Source organism: Acipenser ruthenus, chromosome 11, assembly GCF_902713425.1.
Source record: "Acipenser ruthenus chromosome 11, fAciRut3.2 maternal haplotype, whole genome shotgun sequence".
In the NCBI taxonomy this organism is placed as follows: domain Eukaryota; kingdom Metazoa; phylum Chordata; class Actinopteri; order Acipenseriformes; family Acipenseridae; genus Acipenser; species Acipenser ruthenus.
In genome coordinates this window covers 39,722,071-39,742,060 of record NC_081199.1, presented here as the reverse complement: position 1 = coordinate 39,742,060, position 19,990 = coordinate 39,722,071, and the positions used below count along the sequence as shown (strand labels likewise).

The window sequence follows — 19,990 nt, the reverse complement described above, 5'->3', positions numbered from 1 at the left end:
GTATCGACAATCCTGCAGTGCAGAGTTAATTTGACTTCTATTGGACTAACTTGTCCAAAAACAGGTATCTGGAAACCACTACAGAAACACAATGGCTATATATTTCTATTTGCTGGTTCATTCCAGTCAGGACCCAGCTCAATACAGGCTTTATGAGTTCTGTGGGTATCTAAAGTTCAAAGTATTGTTGTTTATTGTCAATCAAAGTAAGCGCACAAGCCCCTCCCCTCCTCACTTAAACGCCTCCTCATTACCCCGCATGCGCACACTTGGCTCACTCCGACAAAGCGGAAGTCGTTGGAGCGTGGCTTTCCGGATAGATTCACTGCTGAACAAAATGGCGAAGATCGCCAAGACACACGAAGGTAGAGAAAACGACAACAAATACGTTAATTTGAAACTGGAGGGGGAGTGGTGATTTAGAATATGGCTGCGGAGTTTAGGATTAAAGCCTCGTTGATACTTGTCTGTTTTATTTATTTATTTTAACACGGTTTTGGAAAGACGTCGCCGTGTTTTGTTTGTTGCACAGTGAGGCAGATAATGGCGTCTTCAGTTTAGCTGCTTCTCCGCAGTGAACGAGAAATTATAAAAATGCATTAAAAGACGAATGATGTTTTGAAATATACCGTATTGTGTTGTTAATCGCAGGGTGCATGATTAAGTATAACCTCATTCAACGCATTATCTACATAGATGGCACTTGTGTTCAGTGACGTGTTTTCATTTCTATGTAATACAGTAATACAATACATAATATGCGCTTATCTGTTAACTTTCATTTAAGTTTAGAGATATTGTTTTGTTAAATTAAAATATTTGTAAGCGTTTTATTTTGTTGTTATCGCTTTTTATGTGCAAGGTTTTGTTCATAATGGCAACCGGCAATGTTATTATTACACTGGAGACATGCGTTTGCATGCAGTAGTTAATCCAATAGAAAATGGCGCACCCGTGTTCATGAAGGAGCTGCACGCAACGCGTCCTGTGAACCTGTTCATATTTATTGCACTGTAACTTTACTGCGGGTTAGTATCTTGTGTATGGGAGATGCGCTGCAAAGTTTTTTGTTATTTCCTTTGCGAGTTCGAATAGTTTAAAATTTTGAGCGCGGGGCTGGTGATGTGTGTACTGCATGCTGCACACTTGGGTAACCTGCAATTTTCGTGCATAAACACTGAAATCTACTTTGAATTGGTCATTGTATTGGACTGTTTAAACAGTGTTCTATGACGGCGGCTTACAAAGAATCAAGATACTGTAAATAGTATAAGAAGTCTCAATTCAAGTTAGGTTAGAAGTTTAATAAAATGGTACTTTGCCGTTTTTTTATGTATTAATTTATTTATTTTATCTATACCTTTACAGCCTTAGTTTGAATTACTGTGATTTGTCTTTTTAAATGCATATGACTTGTGCATTGTAGGTCAGTTTTGTAGAAAATACTTATGAAAAATGTGATCGACTTGGAATTACATACACAGATTTTGATTTAGCCTTTTTAATGGGAGTAACGTGTCTGTTTCCTCTTGTTCTGCTGCTGCTGTCAGACATTGAGGCTCAGATCCTTGAGATACAGGAGAAGAAGGCAGCTCTTCTGGAGGGCTCTGAGGAAGGAGATGGAGGAGTGGGACTCGACTCCACTGGCTACTACGACCAGGAGATCTACGGGGGCAGCGACAGCCGCTTCGCCGGCTATGTCACCTCCATCGCCGCCAATGAGCAGGAAGATGTAAGTGGCTTTCTCTGTAAAAATGTTGTTCCTTGTGAAAGGTATATAGCTACCCACAAAGTTCAATCTATTCAGGCTTGAGAGGTTTTACCCTATGCAGTTTAATTAGTCTAAATCCCCTTTCACACTCAAGTGCCGCTACTGAGTAGGGCTGCTACGATTAAATCAAAAATCGATTTTTCAATCGATTCCATGCCTTATTATATACATACCAAGCCGGTTCAGTGACGGCATAAAATGACGGCTCTGTGACGGTATAGGTAATTCACACAGACAAATGCCTCGTCAGTGCTTTGTAAGCTGTGAGGTACAGATGTTTCTGCTGGTTCAGATTGCTGTGATTGAAGACGATGTGTTAAACTTGTTTTTCTCTTGGAACAGGATGACGAGGAAGACTCCTCCACCAGCTTGCTGGGGCAGAAGAAGCCTGGGTACCACGCTCCTGTGGCACTGCTCAACGATATCCCACAGTCAGCAGAGCAAGTAAGTGTTCACCACCCCCTTTCACACTGCTTATCCCGTAGGCGACACATCAGTCACTCGCATGTAGCTTGATGGTATCTGATGTGGCTCATCCACAAGACACCAACAGTCTAGCAGAAAAATGTGTTTTTAAAAAAAATAAATATATAAATAAATCTGAATGATATTTTGAATTTGTTTAGGGGTGAGGTGGATTGGGATTCAAGAACCATTGTCCTGGATTTGGAAAGGTATAGGTAAAAAAGACAGCAAAAACGTAAAAGGGGGATGTTGGAATCAATGCACAATTGCTGAGGCTTGTTGTGTAATGCAGTGCCTTCATTTCGCTGACTGTCGCTCCCTCCCGCAGTATGATCCGTTTGCGGAGCACCGTCCCCAGAAGATCGCCGAGCGGGAGGACGAGTACAAAGGTCGCCGGCGGCAAATGATCATCTCTCCCGAGCGACTCGACCCCTTTGCAGACGGTAAATTCACCCCCTCGCAGCCTTCCACTCCCGTGGACTGTACAGCGTCTGTCCATCCGTTGGTCTAGTCTTTAACCCTGAACACCTCCCTGAGCTCAACACAGCCTGCATCGTATACACAGCGACGATAGAGAGGACTGTTAAACAGTAAACTGCTAGCACAGGCAGGTAGTGCAATTGCAGAATGGGTTTGGATTTTTTTCTGACTGGGGTTTATACAAATAGGTGTGATCCAGGCTGTGAAAAGCACTTCTGAGCTGTTTGAAGGGTTAACGGGTTTGTTTCCAATGCTTTACCTGTTTCAAGTGTACATTTTTAAAAATGTTGTCCAAGGCAGTGTTTATTGAACTGGGTTTCCAATTGACCAAGATTTCTGTTAATCTGTACAGGGAATAATTTACTTGCCACCCTATCTTCCCCAAGTGTTACTAATTCTGCGACCAATATATGGGGCAGAAAACTGAGCTCAAGAGGATTTTTGGGCAAGTGTTTAACATTTGTCACTCCAGTGCTGGTGAATACTTCAGGAGGTTGAAACTTGGACAACTTGCCTTTAACCACACTGCTGTTCATATACATACCTGTGCACCTAATTGAAGTGCATTTGAGATCAGGATTGGCTTGATGCACAGCTGAAATTAAGAGTTTAATTGTCTCGGGTATTGGAATGTAGGCAAAGTTTCTGTGCAGAAAATTGTTTGATTTTTTCCTTCTTATTTATTTATTTTTTACATTGTAATTTGTCTGTGGAATTGAGGAAACACCAGTGTTTGGAGTTCAAGAGCCTTGAGGCCCCTTTCGGAGTATGAACCTGAAGTAAATTATTCCCTGTACTTTGCAGGTTCTTGACAGGCAGGGTGCAGTAGATAGAGCATATACCATTTTAGTGTAATGCCAGTTTAAAATCTCGACACTCTCTGAGATTGCATTGAAATAGCTAATCTATTTCCAAGAATACATCTATAATATCTCAGCTATGAAGAAGTGTCCCTGCTAGATTAGTAAGAGTGCAGCCAAGTGACTCTTAATCTTGATCCTTGGCTCAAAGCTTGGTGACTGGGAATGGAGGGACAGGTTTATAGGAAAGGAGTCTGATTGTAGAAGATAGTTTATCGCAGTGGGTCCCAAACTTGGTTATCTACACTGGAATTGGGGAAACACTGGTTTAGTGAAGAAAGGTAGTTGCATCTTTACAATGAGACTGAGGGGGATGAGACAGAAGGTAGTTTAACAGGGCAGGGTCTGTTCTCTACTTCATCACTGAAGTCTGCTTTTTAGACGGCCAAAGAACTGTTCTGTGTGTGTGTGTCTCCAGGGCTTTTATTATTCATGGAGGGGAAAAGCTTCCCTTTGGTTCAGTGCTTTCCAGTACGCTCAAGGCTTCTCATCGGATGACTTCAAAAGTGTACAATGTAAAGAGAATGAAGTCCATTTAAAATATTTGGAAATGTAGCTTGTGAACCAGCGAGAGGGGTGGCTTGTTTTGATGCTGTAAATTTGAAGACATAGATTGTGCATCTTAAATTCGGCTAGACTACAAGAATTAGCCAGGTGCTTACAAAGAAACCTAAATGCTCAAAGGAGTAAAGAATGAATAACATGACCACATTTTATTATTGGTATACATTTTTGCATGTAAAGCTGTTACCAGACCTTTTGAAATGCTCTTCTCCCATTAGTGTGGACTTTGGAGGATGTAGCTGTTTCTATAGAGTTGTAATACAGTTAATTAAGAATGTTATGGGACAGGCTTTTGCCTCCCTGAATAAAGCTGTTCTGGAGTTGAGCACACCCCTGGCAGTTTCGAGGCTCCAGTATGAGCCCCTCTCGTGCTAGGGGGTAGGGAGCAGTCCACAGTGCCCGGGTTAGGAGTTCAGGAGCCTGCATGTAGCTCAGAGGTATACAGGGTCATATAGAGTATCTGATCTCTTTCTTTTCTGTAATAAAAACAAAAAACTGTAATACAAACAATTGTGCCACGATTCCACAGGCCCATACTAACTGTCCTTAATTTCTCTCCTACAGCAGTACTGCTATGCCAGTCCTGTCTGCATTCTTAAGGTTGCAGCTCAACACATCCTGTGTAGGTTATGGTGAACACAAAAAGATTGTGTCCAAAGGAAGTACTATCCCAATTTGTCAGGGGCCACGGGTCAAAGTGGCATGGTTTAAAGACACGAGTGGGGAGGGGATCAAGAGTTTCTGTAGCCACAGCAGCTATTCAAGCAGCCACCTTTCTAACCGCCTCTTCTGTAGCATAAGTGATGGTGTAGGCATGTGCTAGTGGCAAGTGAGTCCCTGTGCATTGAATATAATATAAAAAAATAATTTTTTATAGACTAAAATTTTATATTAACCTGCACATCAATGACACCTTAGTTTTAATGCCTTTACAATCTGCTTAAAAGCTCAGCAAATAAATACTGTGTGCATCAAGGCCTGATTTCATAGCCCTGTTTTGGGGCTCAGTATGGCCGTAGTATATTAACATCTTTAACGTGACTTTGTTTAGTGAAACGATTTTCCTGCCCTATGTCGTCTTCACGTTGCAGTGAAACCCTTGTTTAATAGGAACCACGCCTTTGCTATTTTTAAACAAACAAAATAACAATTAGAAATATATTTTAAAGTCTTAAGTTCGCACATGCAATATATTGATCATAACAAAATAAAATACGATAAATCATCCCCATCATTTACAGAGGCAGATTACCGAGGTTAAGATTTGGGGATTTAGTATCGATGCTGCTTGACAACAGATTACATTAAACGTTAGACTATAAAGAATCCCTCAATATAGCTGGGTGTGGATGACTGAAGGAAGACTTTGTTGTTTTTTGCTTAAGTTACATTACCAGGAGGTATGCTGTGTGTTTAAGTTCAAACCCTTTCCAAAGTGTTACTAATGGTAAAGAGAATTTTCTAGGCTTCTATTCTGCCGGTTGAAGTCAGACACTGCAGATGGACACCAGGCACAGAAAGTGTACGTATTCTGGAGAGCTCAGCCCAGGACCCCAGCACCAATGATGACTCTTTCCTCTGTTTATCTCCTCTTGTAATCTTCAGCATTGCAATTGTATCTGCATTTATTAATTGAAGAGAGAAATGTTTTATGTAAAAGAGAGGAATGAAAAAGACATTACATTTGGTTGTCTGTTGTGGTTTTATTTTATTTTTCTCCAAATTGAAAATGACTAAATTTCTGTAAGTCATGTCAGTTTGTAAATTTCTATTTAAAAAAAAAAAAAAACACTAGAGAACTTGCTTAGTGAATGCCATTTAAGAGTGAAGCAGGCTAATTAGTCTTGTGTATTGACTGTGTGGTGTGTGTTTTTTTGCGTTGTGAGGTGTGGCAGTACTAAGCTTCTCGTGTTTTGTTGCTGCTCTTTCCCACAGGAGGGAAAACCCCAGATCCCAAACTCCATGCCAGAACGTACATGGACGTCATGCGTGAGCAGCACCTCACAAAGGAAGAGGTGAGTTCAGCAACACGCTTCTGTGAAGATCTATAATCGTTTTGAGTTTTAGCTAATATTTAACAATTGTCAAATATATATGTCCACTATGGGGTCAGCTGTTGTCTTCTACAGTAGGGAGTGTGCAGTATAAAGTTAATAATTCCTTTTAAGTCGTGACTGTACACAAATGTGGTACGCATGTCGTCCCATCGACAGTGTTGTAGTGTATCATAGTGACAGCACTCTGATGGAATTTAGTTAAACATTACCAATATACATTTAATCCTAAATATACTTGACAGAATCTAACATTATAGCAATAGATACAAATGTTTCAAATGTGCATTTTAGTGCAGTTTGTATACATGTTTACAAAGCAATGTAAGCATGGCCGCCTTATCTTGTTCATAGGCAGTCTGTCCATCTGTAAAATCTCCTTCAAATCAACCAATTGTAGAAAATGGGTCGCACTCGGAGATGCTAGCAGTAATAGACATCTAAAATGAACCTGTAAAAAATCCTGCAGGAAGAATGTCACTGTTTTGCCTTGGGCTGGCTTAGTTTAGAGAACTGCAAGTGTGTGATTGACAAATGTCATTTTTTTTGTTCTTTTCTTTTGCAGAAAGAGATCCGTCAGCAGATGGCGGAGAAGGCGAAGGCAGGGGAGCTGAAGGTGGTGAACGGCTCTGCTGCGTCCCAGGCTGCCGCTGCCGCAGCTGCAAAACGCAAGCGCCGGTGGGACCAGACTGCGGACCAGACCCCCAACAGTGCCAGCACCACGCCCAAGAAGGTGTCCAGCTGGGACCAGGCAGACGTCACCTCAGAGGTACAGGGGCAGCAATAACATTTCACTTGCATAGACGAGATAAAGAAACCTCGGCTCATAACCAGTTTGAACAAAGGCTTTGTTTTTTGCTTTTGGGGCTGGGCTAAGTGCCAACTGGTCTTTGTTCGTTTTGGCATTCAAAAGATTTACTGATCACATTCTCGCATAGGAAAAACATCAGAGTACACATGGCACAGCCCACAAGCAGTCTTGATCTTGAATTGACAATAATTAGGTATGTGTCAAATTATTATTTTTTTCTAACATAGTTTTCAATTATTTTATTCTTTTAAGCAAACTCCAGGACACACACCGGGACACACACCCTCCGAGAGCCGCTGGGATGAGACCCCCGGCCGGGCAAAGGGCAGTGAGACCCCTGGAGCCACCCCCAGCTCCCGCATGTGGGACCCCACCCCCAGCCACACCCCTGCAGGAGCTGCCACGCCCGGCAGAGGAGACACACCTGGCCACGTCACACCAGGCCACGGGGGAGCCACCTCTAGCGTGCGCAAAAACCGCTGGGATGAGACACCCAAGACAGAGAGAGGTCAGTCTGGGAGCCGCAGAAGAAACAATTGTGTAGATTTTGTAACAGTTAGGTATTTGTATTGCTGCGCTACAGGGATTAGCTGTAAATGAGTTTGCCGAAACTAAGGGTTTCATAAGGACTCTTCCATAGTGTTAATGTCTACTAAATGATCAGGTTTCTCCCTATCTCTATCTATCTATCTCTCTCTCTATGTCGGAGGTAGACTGTGCTGACTGTTTGTATTCTTGTTCTTCAGAGACCCCTGGCCACGGCAGCGGCTGGGCTGAGACCCCCCGTACGGACCGTGGTGGTGACTCTGTGGAAGAGACTCCCACCCCAGGGGCCAGCAAGAGGAAGTCGCGCTGGGACGAGACCCCAGCCAGCCAGATGGGCTCCTCCACCCCCCTGCTCACCCCGGGAAAGACCCCCATAGGAACCCCTGCCATGAATATGGCCACTCCCACGCCAGGTAAACACAGCTCACATACACACATGCACAAGTCTGATTCTGCTCCATGTACGTGGTGTCTGTCATTTCACTAGAGGTGTGAAATTCCATTTAATTTCCAAAACCATAAAACTTTATAATCCTACACATTTTGAATATAGTATAGGCTGGCAACTATCCAGATAGCCCATAACAAGAACTTCGTTTAAAATAAATTACACAAATATCAATGCTTACAATACCAAGTGTACAACACAAAGGTGAATATGTATTATGGAATAGACTGAATAAATTCTGAATATTAAAGGGATAGCCTTGCACAGTTATAGAAAATTCTATGAATGTTTAGACATAGTTCTAAGTGTTTAAACTAACATTCCACCCACATTTGTTTTGAAAAATAATATACAGTACATTTTATATAGATACATATGTAAAGCACATTTTAATTAATTCCCCCCCTTGCAGGTCACCTGATGAGCATGACTCCCGAGCAGCTGCAGGCCTGGCGCTGGGAACGTGAGATAGACGAGAGGAACCGTCCGCTCACCGACGATGAGCTCGATGCCATGTTCCCTGAGGGGTACAAGGTACACAGCCACTCCCTGCCTTGCCCAGTCTTAGTATCTAGAAACACAGACAATCAAAACATTGCATCCAGTAAGGGATTTCTCCACAAAATACTGTGTTCTGTCTGACCTCTTAAGACAATAAAGATCAGAACTGTAACAGAATAACGATAAGAACATAACTTCACTTGGAAACTCTCAGGAATTGGGGAACTTTTAGAAACAGTGATGTGGATTTAGTAAGCGGCAACTGAAACTCTGACAAAAAACCCTCATGGATTTAGTAGCTGATATCCATGTTTTTATTTTATAGACTATTTATTTTTTTTTAAATGGAAAAATGTAGATTTGTGGTGGACTATATCCTATAATGTCCCCCCCCCCCCCCCCCCCCAGGTCCTGCCCCCTCCAGCGGGCTACGTTCCAATCCGCACCCCGGCCCGCAAGCTCACTGCCACCCCCACCCCCATGGGAGGAATGACCGGGTTCCACATGCAGACAGAGGACCGCACCATGAAGACCATCAACGACCAGCCCTCCGGCAACCTGCCCTTCCTCAAGCCAGACGACATCCAGTACTTCGACAAGCTGCTGGTAAGAGAACGGGCAGGCACAGCATCCAGTGGGTGTATTGTGCTCTGCAGCAAAGATCTGCTCTGTAACCCAATTGGCTTATTACCAGACAAGCGTTGAGGGCCCAAACAGCCTCCTGTTTGTACGTTTTCTTGTTATTGTGTACAGATGACAAACGTTAGAAGTAATGTATCGAACTAAGGAATGAGGAGGTGAGTTCAAAGGGGAACCAGAGCATCTGCCTGTGCGCCAACAAGACAACTTTTAATAACTTTAATACCCCTTATTAGGTTTTCACAGTAAGGTGTTTCATTTATTTTTGCTTTATTTTCTTAATGCACTAATCTTCGTGTTTTTTAGCATTTGAATATTTTTAGTATGCACATTTGCATAGCTTTAAAGTGTTCTTCAGTGTAAAGGTTTTGTATGTGCAGTTAATTCTGCTCTGCCCCCCCCCCCCCCCAAAGGCTTGTTTTCTCCCTGTTTTTAATTTTTTTTTTGCTTGTTTTATTCCAGGTGGAGGTGGATGAGTCGACTCTCAGTCCAGAGGAGCAGAAAGAACGGAAGATCATGAAACTGCTGCTGAAAATCAAGAACGGCACTCCACCAATGAGAAAGGTAGGAATTAATCAACAGAAAGTTGTTCGGTTTCCTGCTGTGTAACCCTGCACATTTTAATAAGCACAAGTCTGAATACGTTCTTGGCTCTCAAGCACTGTCACTCTGCACCTTAATTATAAGCACAAGTCAACGCCATTCGAATCTCCTGCACCTTGATAATGAGCACTAGTCTAAATGCGCCATTCTTAACTCCTGAGCACTGTCGTCACTGTGTACCTCAATAATAATGAGCACAAGTCTAAAAATACTTCATGCTCCACTCTCCAGCACTGCCATTTTTCACTTGAATTCGCATTAACTGACTGCCTGCGCCGCTCTGACCTTGTCTCTGTTTGAATTCCAGGCCGCGCTCCGTCAGATCACAGATAAAGCCCGTGAATTTGGGGCTGGCCCACTCTTCAATCAGATTCTGCCCCTGCTGATGTCCCCCACGCTGGAAGATCAGGAGCGCCATCTTCTGGTGAAGGTCATCGACAGGATCCTGTACAAGCTGGACGACCTGGTCCGGCCCTATGTGCACAAGGTAAGGAGCCCCGACGCAGGAGCTCGTTCTGGGGTTTAAAAAGACAAGACCTCCTGTTTTTATATGTCTCTGGGTTTTCCAAAGTGTATTTGATATTTAAATTGCCAACTTGTTATAAGTGACGTCACAGTATCTGCTTTGGATTCACAGCTCCATGCAGCAATGGCTAATGTTTTAATAACCTGAAAAATTATAAAGGAATTTGTTAAATATGTTAGAAGTGAATGGTTAATCACGTATATTAAACAGGAAGCACAATGTTTTTTTCATGGGTAGATCAGTCATTTTCAATGCTGCCCTGAATTTAACCCCATGCTCTTGTGTGTTTCAGATTCTCGTGGTTATTGAACCCTTGTTGATTGATGAAGATTACTATGCCAGAGTGGAGGGCCGAGAAATCATCTCCAATTTGGCCAAGGTGAGTGCATGAAACATCTGAAATGTGCTATATTGACAGAGTTCCTATTCTGAAGCAGTGCGGTATTGTCTGATGCTCTGCGGGCTCTCTGTACAGTAGGTATGTGCAGAGAGGGAGACTGACTGACTCGTGTTTTGCAGGCTGCTGGTCTGGCCACCATGATCTCTACCATGCGCCCCGACATTGACAACATGGATGAGTATGTGAGGAACACGACGGCCCGTGCCTTCGCTGTGGTGGCCTCGGCGCTGGGGATCCCCTCGCTGCTCCCCTTCCTCAAGGCCGTGTGCAAGAGCAAGAAGTCCTGGCAGGCCAGGCACACTGGCATCAAGATCGTGCAGCAGATCGCCATCCTCATGGGCTGTGCCATCCTGCCCCATCTCAGGAGCCTGGTGGAGATCATTGAGCACGGTAGGCAGAGCTCTGTACAGTGGAGTCCACTCACTTGATTGTAATAGGAGTTTACTGGTTACTGCTGACTGCTTAGAAGGGAGTTCAAACCTTGATGTTAGATGTGCATAGTTGAGTTAAAACAAACATTTTCCAAGGGTCAAATGTTCAATCTAATATTCTGAAAAAAATGCATGTCTAATGGAGATGTCTGCTTTGGTGTTTATACTATATTTTATATACAGTTCAAGGGAGTTCACTGTTATTTTCAACATGGATTCAGATTTCTTTCCAGATCTTGTTTGTTGTACATCATAAACAAGTAACGGCACTTATATAGAGGGATGTTTATGATGCCTTTTCTGATTAGTAGCAAAAATTCCTAATGTTAAATGTAAACATTTTTAATCCTGAAGTTTTGGGTGTTTGAAATTAAACGTCTCTACTTGAACTGGTGAAACTTCAGTCCTGTGCTAAAGCCACTTGCATACTTTTTAAAGATGCCATTTCTGTTTTAACCCTTAGCAGTCCATTTATTCAGCGTGTCTTATTACTGTAACATCTCAAAAAGCTCTGCAAATGTCCGTGATATTCTTCGAGCGCTGGATGCGGAAACAGCTAGCTTGGTTAGTTTATGGCCGTGTTATCTCTGTGGTGCCGGGGCTATGTGTATTGCTCAGATCCGCCCCTTTTTTTTTTTTTCCTCGGCTCCTATCGGTCTCATTCAGCCATTGAATAGGTCTTTTTCCGGAGAAAAAACTAGAGACTTGTGCTTTACGACTTTTTGACATCGGATCGGACCGACATAGGATTGCAAAGGGTTAAATGTATTTACATTGTTTCTAATGCTAACCTTGTTTCAGGTCTGGTGGATGAGTTTATATTCAGTTTTATTGCACTGTCTTGTTGTGTCTTGTGAGTGGCGCTCACCCTGCTTTTGTTTCAGGTCTGGTGGACGAGCAGCAGAAGGTGCGCACTATCAGTGCTCTGGCTATCGCTGCCCTGGCTGAGGCAGCCACCCCCTACGGTATCGAGTCCTTCGACTCCGTGCTCAAGCCCCTGTGGAAGGGTATTCGGCAGCACAGAGGCAAGGTGAGCATCCACACTCAACACTTCAATTAAACTAAATCTGAACAAAACCTCGAGGTCACACATTTCTTGAAGATCTTTTCTGGTGTTTTGTATTGAGGGATTATTGCTTCATTAATTTAGACGTAAAGTGATGCCATCAATATGTAACCTGAAATTATATATATTTAAGAAATACACAGGCATCAATCTTGGACTAGTAGAGTCTATGAAGCCACAGCTTCGTGGGATTTTTGAATGTGTTTTGCTGGGAGGATTTGTTGCGTTGTTGAAGGTCACTGATTGCTGTTTTCTCCCCTCCAGGGTCTGGCTGCTTTCCTGAAGGCGATCGGCTACCTGATCCCCCTGATGGACGCTGAGTATGCCAACTACTACACCAGGGAGGTGATGCTGATCCTCATCAGAGAGTTCCAGTCTCCCGATGAGGAGATGAAGAAGATTGTGCTCAAGGTGAGAGAGGGAGGGTGTGAGGAGTGGTGGTCACCCCAAACTGCTATTATCTATTAGTAGCGACCCCTGATTTGAACGAAGATTGGCCCCACAGTATTTATAAACATCGAGTTGTGTGCAGAGCGTCTCGTTATTATAGGAGATGCCATCTTGTGCAGCTTGGGTAAGAGGACTATGAAACAAAGCTTGATTTTGCTTAAACTGTACAAACAGATTTCTGTTAAGACACAGACACTATGCCTTAATGTATTATAAATGATAAAAATGAAGACTGCAAAATGTAATACAATTTTGGAAACCCCTTACTGTTGGAGTTCTTATACACGATTTATACCTCCTGTTTTGAAGAGTTTACTAGATGCTCTTAGTTGGGCTTATGCAGACAGTATTGAGATGGCTGACCAAGTAGTGATGGTTTGCTCACTACTCCCCCGAAAAGCATTGCTACAGTTCAACTAGGGATGGTGTTACTTGACTGACCCTTTCCTTTCTGCAGGTGGTGAAGCAGTGCTGTGGCACAGACGGTGTGGAAGCAAATTACATCAAGACAGAGATCCTGCCGGCCTTCTTCAAACACTTTTGGCAGCACAGGATGGCGCTGGACAGGAGGAATTACAGACAGGTATGTACCACTAAAAGCTCTGGTTTCCCCATAATGGCATTTCATCAGACAGATATAAATAGCTTTCAGCTTGCATGCAAAAGGGACATTTTATTACAGCGAGCAAAGGCAGCAGAAATCAAGGTCCCAATCGGCTACTGCAGAGTTCTTTGCTCTAGTGCTCTAGAGTTGCAGTCGGCAACCTATTTCCTAATCGAATACCGGACAACAATTGATGCATTGAAAGCACTTGACTCTTCAAAAGCAAGAAGCAAAAAAAGTGTAAACCTGAAACCGTGCATGTTCATAATATACTCTCAATATAATACATGCATTTAGCAAAATGTATAATTTAAAGCAAGAAGACACCAATAAGTATTTCTTAGATTCTGCCGTGTCTCATCACAAAACAAATACAAACTGAAGAGCTGCTGTCTATAACCATGCAAGAAAAGCATGTGTTTCTGGATAGCTGTAACACTTCTCCTGTCCTGTCCTCTCCCCTCTCCAGCTGGTAGACACCACGGTGGAGCTGGCTAACAAGGTGGGCGCTGCGGAGATCATCTCTCGCATCGTGGACGACCTAAAGGACGAGGCGGAGCAGTACCGCAAGATGGTGATGGAGACCATCGAGAAGATCATGGGCAACCTTGGGGCTGCTGACATAGACCACAAACTGGAGGAGCAGCTTATCGATGGCATCCTGTACGCCTTCCAGGAGCAGACTACTGAGGTGAGGGGGACTGGGAGGGAGTGGAGAGGGATGGGGAGGGACAGTGTCATCTAGGGAGGCATTGGCCAGAAGTCATGGGAGCAGCTCATAGAGTACTGAAAAAGCTGCATGGAGGTAGTGATGGGCAGGTACTGAGTAAAGCTGCTGGTGATTTAACTGATGATGGCAAGAAGACACCTGGAATGGATCAAACTGCTAAGCAGGAGTCTTATTTACATCCCTTGGTGGCACGCTACATCAAGATGAGAGTGAATACCTTGTCTTTTTTCGAAAGAATGTTTATGCAATAGATATTGTTAAATAATGCCTGAAACATCTAGTAGTAGGATGTGTATTTAGTCGTGGAAGATATCTCATGTGATCATGAACCCTGCAGTATCATGGATTACGCTGCTTGGGGGGGGATGGTTATTAAAGGTGCTGGGTGATGTGGGGTGTCCCAGGAGTTCATGAAGCGTCCTGCTTACACTCCTCGTCTCTGCAGGACTCTGTGATGCTGAACGGCTTTGGCACAGTGGTGAACGCGCTTGGGAAGCGTGTAAAGCCCTACCTGCCCCAGATTTGCGGTACCGTCCTGTGGCGTCTCAACAATAAGTCCGCCAAAGTGCGCCAGCAAGCCGCGGACCTCATTTCCAGAACCGCCGTCGTCATGAAGACCTGCCAGGAGGTAAGTTGTGTCCGGCTGTACCGACAGACATCTGCTAAATAAATAATAGTAATATCCATTTCCATCGATTTTTAATCCGCTGTAGGATGCTAAGTGTTTTCTAGTGTGTGTTTTTTGTAAGCTGTGTACTGACTTTTTCTTTTTATTTATTATTTTTTTTATTATTCTCCTTCCAGGAAAAGCTGATGGGTCACTTGGGTGTGGTGCTGTACGAGTACCTGGGAGAGGAGTACCCCGAAGTGCTGGGGAGCATTCTTGGGGCGCTCAAGGCCATTGTAAACGTTATCGGTATGTTACCCTTTTCTTGCTTACACTTGTGTACCCCTTCTGTAACACTTACGACAGACAAAACCAAAATAGTCTTTAGTCCAATAAAAGTTCTGACATTTGTGGTGTATATTAACAGAAAGCCCTGAAAGATTATCGAGACAAATCTAGGGTTAGTTTGTTGATGTATATCGAGCAGTAAAAACAAGTTTCACTCTGTTTGTGTTCAGTCGTGTATGCGTGTTTAGTTTCCACTCTTGCTTCTGTTAACCTGCAAATCAATCCTGTTTTTCTAAAGGTATGCACAAAATGACTCCCCCGATCAAGGACCTGCTGCCCAGACTGACGCCCATCCTGAAGAACAGGCACGAGAAGGTCCAGGAGAACTGCATCGACCTGGTCGGGCGAATTGCTGACAGGTGAGAATAGGGCGAGGGGGGAGACTTTGTTCTGCTGCAAAGGGACTCGATCCTCACAGCTGCTGCTAGAGCACACTGCCTGTCTGACTACAATTAGAACATTAATGTCATGAACATAACACAAGATCCACTGTATACTTGATTTATCCTAATGGATGATTTCTCTCGATTTTGTCCCTAGGCATGCATTGATGGCAAATAAATACAAATTTAATAAATAGTTTCTAACTTCAATATAACAATATGGTTTTTACCAGATCAATTATTAAAGATACAAACTTACTAAAAACAGTGAAGTGGATATAATTGTGTCATATATATATATATATAATATATATATATATAATCTCTATATATATATATATCTATATATATATATATATATATATATATATATATATATATAATGCGCGCTGTACATAAAGTGCACAAGACGTACATTGTGTAGGCTATATGAAGAGCATACAGTGTAGAACTAGTTTAGCTAGCTATCAATCAACCATCCATATTGTGCAATAACATAATTATATAGATTTTCCTTTTTAGTCCCTAGTTTGTGCTTCTGTCACTGGTTGAGGTTCTGATTTATGGTGGCACTGTGTACACACTGTCTGTTTGTTTCCTGTGTCTAACCCAGTGTGTGCGTTACAGGGGAGCTGAGTATGTCTCAGCCAGGGAGTGGATGAGGATTTGCTTTGAGCTGCTGGAGCTGTTGAAGGCTCACAAGAAAGCCATCAGGAGAGCCACTGTCAACACCTTCGGCTACATCGCCAAGGCCATCGGGTGAGTCCAGCCCTGCTCTTTTCACTTCATTTAAACTGGGTCTGGTCTTTGCTTGGTGGTGTAGCTGCTTCAGACCAGTGGATCTGCATTTTAAACAACTGTGCTGCTGTAAGTTGCGGGGTTTTGAAAAAATGTAGCGTTACTTGTCCCCACATGTTGCTACAGCTGTTTTAAGTAACCTTTCATTGTTAACCTCTTGACAACTTTTTACACTTACAACTTTACAGTCTGTTTTCAAAATGGCTGCACTAGTGCACTGGGGTTTGAGATCTGTCCTCTAAATCGCTGCAGGAAAAGTTATTTAAAAAAAAAAAAAAGTACTCTGGCTTTTCTGTTCCATGCCACATCATGGATCGGTCTTGTTGTGTTACCTGTTTTAAAATGTGTGGGCAATAATCCTTACACTGTCGGTGCACTAGAGCTGACTTTTTTGAAGAGAGCTTTGAAACACTTTAGTTATAAGTGTAGAAAATTGTTGGGATGTTAATGAAAAGATAAGTTACAGATATGTTTAAACAGTGAGGACGTGTAAGCTGTATTTTTTGAAACCCCTCTACTTACTGTTAAGGTCCAGCCATTCCTTGCGTATTGTCCCAGATGGAGTAGAGCTGGTGCATTTTAAATAAACACCTGAGGCTTCCTTTACCAGGGTGTCCTGGTAACATGACCAGCAGCAGACAGCAGTGGTTACACACCATGTATTCAATCCAAAGATTTACACTGTAATAGTTCTTTTAATGAGTACGTTTCAATGTAATCTAGTCAATTTATTCTGGGTTTCCACTGAGACGTTTTGCATTATTTATCTGATGCACTATCCTGGCTATTCTAACCTGTGTGTGTCTCTCTGTCTCTGTCTCTGTCTCTCTGCAGCCCTCACGACGTGCTGGCCACTCTGCTCAATAACCTGAAGGTCCAGGAGCGACAGAACCGCGTGTGCACCACCGTGGCCATCGCTATCGTGGCAGAGACATGCTCCCCCTTCACCGTGCTGCCGGCGCTCATGAACGAGTACCGCGTGCCTGAGCTCAATGTGCAGAACGGCGTGCTCAAGTCCCTCTCCTTCCTCTTTGAGTACATCGGGGAGATGGGCAAGGACTACATCTACGCAGTCACGCCACTGCTGGAGGACGCGCTCATGGACAGGTGAGGAGGAGGTTGTGTTGTATGCAGTGTAGCATCTCTTTCCTTAACTAAAGGATTCACCAGCAATGGGTGATTAGAGGAGAGACACAGTAGTTGTTCATACCTGTAACATATTGGGAAATTTGTCCCCAGTTAAAGCCATCATGGGAAGTGCTGTTACTTTTTTTATGATAACTGACCTGCATATCTTTGGCAGCTGTTAAACTTAGGAATGATTCTAAATGTTTATGACTGGTGGTGGGGGGGTGCAGGAGATTGTTACAAACACTTTTCGGTGCAGAAAATATATTGAACTGAATCTTGTATACTTAAGTTGTGTGTGGCTAACTGAAGTAACATATGTGTTCCTCTCCTCTTTTTCTCCACAGAGACCTGGTGCACAGGCAGACAGCCAGTGCGGTGGTGCAGCACATGTCTCTGGGTGTGTACGGGTTTGGCTGTGAGGACTCCCTCAATCACCTGCTCAACTACGTCTGGCCCAACGTGTTCGAGACCTCGCCCCACGTCATCCAGGCTGTCATGGGGGCACTGGAGGGGCTGCGTGTCGCCATCGGGCCCTGCCGCATGCTGCAGTACTGCCTACAGGTATGGAGAAGAACATCTATGCAGTTTGTGGGTATAGACTGAGGACTATTTCAACTATTTTAATCATTTGTAAATTTAAAATGCGTTCTTTTCCCTACCTAAGAATACCTTATTACATCTGGAGGAGGAGGGGGTGCGATGTTTTGCATTAAGTGTTGTGAATATGCCTTGTTTAATAGTGAACACACTGCAAATTTACAGGACTTTCATGTAGCTTGGGATTTGTGGTTGCTGGCTTTTCATGTTTTGAGCTGTACTACATTTAGAAAATGTTTACACTATATAAAAAAGGTTTATTAAGGTTTTGAGGTGAATGATATTGAAGAGATGCTTGAAGATATAGACCTGTGTGCAATAACACAGACTTCACCTCTGATTCTCAGGGCTTGTTCCACCCAGCGAGGAAGGTGAGGGATGTTTACTGGAAGATCTACAACTCCATCTACATCGGCTCCCAGGATGCTCTGATCGCACACTACCCCCGCGTGTACAACGACGAGAAGAACCCCTTTGTCCGCTACGAGCTAGAGTACTCCTTGTAACCTCCACAAAACACCTTGTTTTTTATTACACACCCCCAGGATTCCAGACTCCTTTTTTCTGCTTTGAACCTGTTTCGGGTGACAGACCAGTTATCAGTAGATGATTGAAGGCTGTTGTAAATCATCACTAGCCTATCAAAGCGCTCCGTTTGCAGCGACTTTCTTTATGTAGGGGTTGTGTTGCGATGCTGCAGAAAACATGCAGGTCCTGCAAATTTTAAAATCTGCAGTTAAATCTGTTGCATTGCAGCATCTTTATTTAAAGGAAAACCCGTATTACATTAAGATATAAAGTACCTCTAGTCACAGATGAATTGTTTTGTTTAACAGGATTTATAAAAATGTGTGTTTTGGTTGTTGTACTGTTACTGTGTACACGGCATAATGCTTGCGTAACGGTGTCACAAAAAAAAAAAAAACTACAGCAACCAAGCATGTAAAACATAATTGTTATAAAAACAAAAACGCTTGGAGCCTGTAGTGGGAGCAGATACACATTTTTAACAGAAACAGTGAAGAGCGTGCAAGCAATGTGAAGTCAGTCAAGCTCAGTAGAGGCAACGAAGTACTTAAATTAAAAAAAAAAAAAAAAAAATGTAATGTTCTGTGGAGCAAATCTGTTTTTTTTATCAAGGTTAATATTCCATTTCTTGAGCTAATGGGATGTTTCTTTATTTGACAGAATAAACATTTGTGTATAAAATTAAACTTGTGTTTTTTTTTGTTTTTTCTTTGCATGAACTAACATTCATGACACACAGCTACAGTCCCTTTCATTCCCTCCTCCATTACAACTCTCCTCAAACCCCTGTGCACTTTAGTGACTCCATTCTGTAGACACCACCCCAATCACCTGCTTTGTCAGTGCAGCCTACTCCTGGGACCACAAGGGTTACACACACCTGGACCCGTTGTTTTTAATGCTTTTCTGTCTTGGGTTACATGTGTGGCTAAAAGGGGAAGCTTCCCTGGTCTGACCCACACTAGTTGTAGTATCTGTTTGCTTCCCGTTGGGATGAACAGCACCTGAACCCCACACTTACCAACTGACCAGTCAACCAAATGCAGCTCTTGTAACTGGAGTTAGGACTGGCTATAGTAAGTAACACAAGGATCAGATGCTGGGCATGCACCAGCTAAAAATGACTTTCTTGGCTTAATTATTATTCCTCAAACTAAATGTGTAGACATGTTATAAAGTTTCATAGTTAGAGGTATTTGTCTTATTTCTTCTTATTATTATTATTTATTTCTTAGCAGACGCCCTTATCCAGGGCGACTTACAATTGTTACAAGATATCACATTATACATTATTTCACATTATACAGATATCACATTATTTTACATACAATTACCCATTTATACAGTTGGGTTTTTACTGGAGCAATCTAGGTAAAGTACCTTGCTCAAGGGTACAACAGCAGTGTCCCCCACTGGGGATTGAACCCACGACCCTCCAGTCAAGAGTCCAGAGTCCAGAGCCCTAACCACTACTCCACACTGCTGGATATCATTCATCCCCAATGTGTTTGCAGAAAAGAGGAAGAGGTCAAAACAAGGCATTGTGAAATACTTGCAAGTTTAAGGTTACATTCTTCCATAACTTGTATCACTTGATAAAAAAAAAAAAAAAAATTTAACCAGCTCTAAAGAAACAGTTTGACCCACTT

At 42.9% G+C, this 19,990-nt stretch overlaps 1 protein-coding gene across 4 annotated transcripts; it reads left to right on the top strand.

Annotated features, from left to right (window-relative positions):
• The first annotated feature begins 254 nt into the window (after positions 1-254).
• LOC117426600 (splicing factor 3B subunit 1) lies at positions 255-19,027 on the top strand. 4 transcript variants are annotated; one of them, XM_034044344.3, is made up of 25 exons: positions 256-365; positions 1,551-1,732; positions 2,114-2,215; positions 2,565-2,679; positions 6,076-6,155; positions 6,760-6,963; positions 7,258-7,513; positions 7,752-7,964; positions 8,412-8,533; positions 8,909-9,106; positions 9,602-9,703; positions 10,050-10,229; positions 10,561-10,647; positions 10,788-11,058; positions 11,984-12,129; positions 12,430-12,576; positions 13,073-13,198; positions 13,689-13,910; positions 14,395-14,577; positions 14,754-14,865; positions 15,143-15,263; positions 15,915-16,046; positions 16,920-17,192; positions 17,561-17,777; positions 18,161-19,027. In XM_034044344.3, the coding sequence occupies exons 1-25, from the start codon at positions 260-262 to the stop codon at positions 18,317-18,319; spliced, it is 4,056 nt and encodes a 1,351-aa protein (XP_033900235.2). In that variant the 5' UTR covers positions 256-259; the 3' UTR covers positions 18,320-19,027. The 4 variants fall into 4 exon arrangements, 3 of the variants coding, with proteins under 3 accessions (XP_033900239.2, XP_033900235.2, XP_033900237.1); XM_034044346.3 differs by lacking the exons at positions 256-365; positions 1,551-1,732; positions 2,114-2,215; positions 2,565-2,679 and adding an exon at positions 2,753-5,662; XR_004548144.2 differs by lacking the exons at positions 7,258-7,513; positions 7,752-7,964; positions 8,412-8,533; ... (14 more) ...; positions 17,561-17,777; positions 18,161-19,027 and adding an exon at positions 5,606-5,662 and having other exon boundaries at positions 255-365; positions 6,760-6,819.
• Positions 19,028-19,990: the final 963 nt, after the last annotated feature.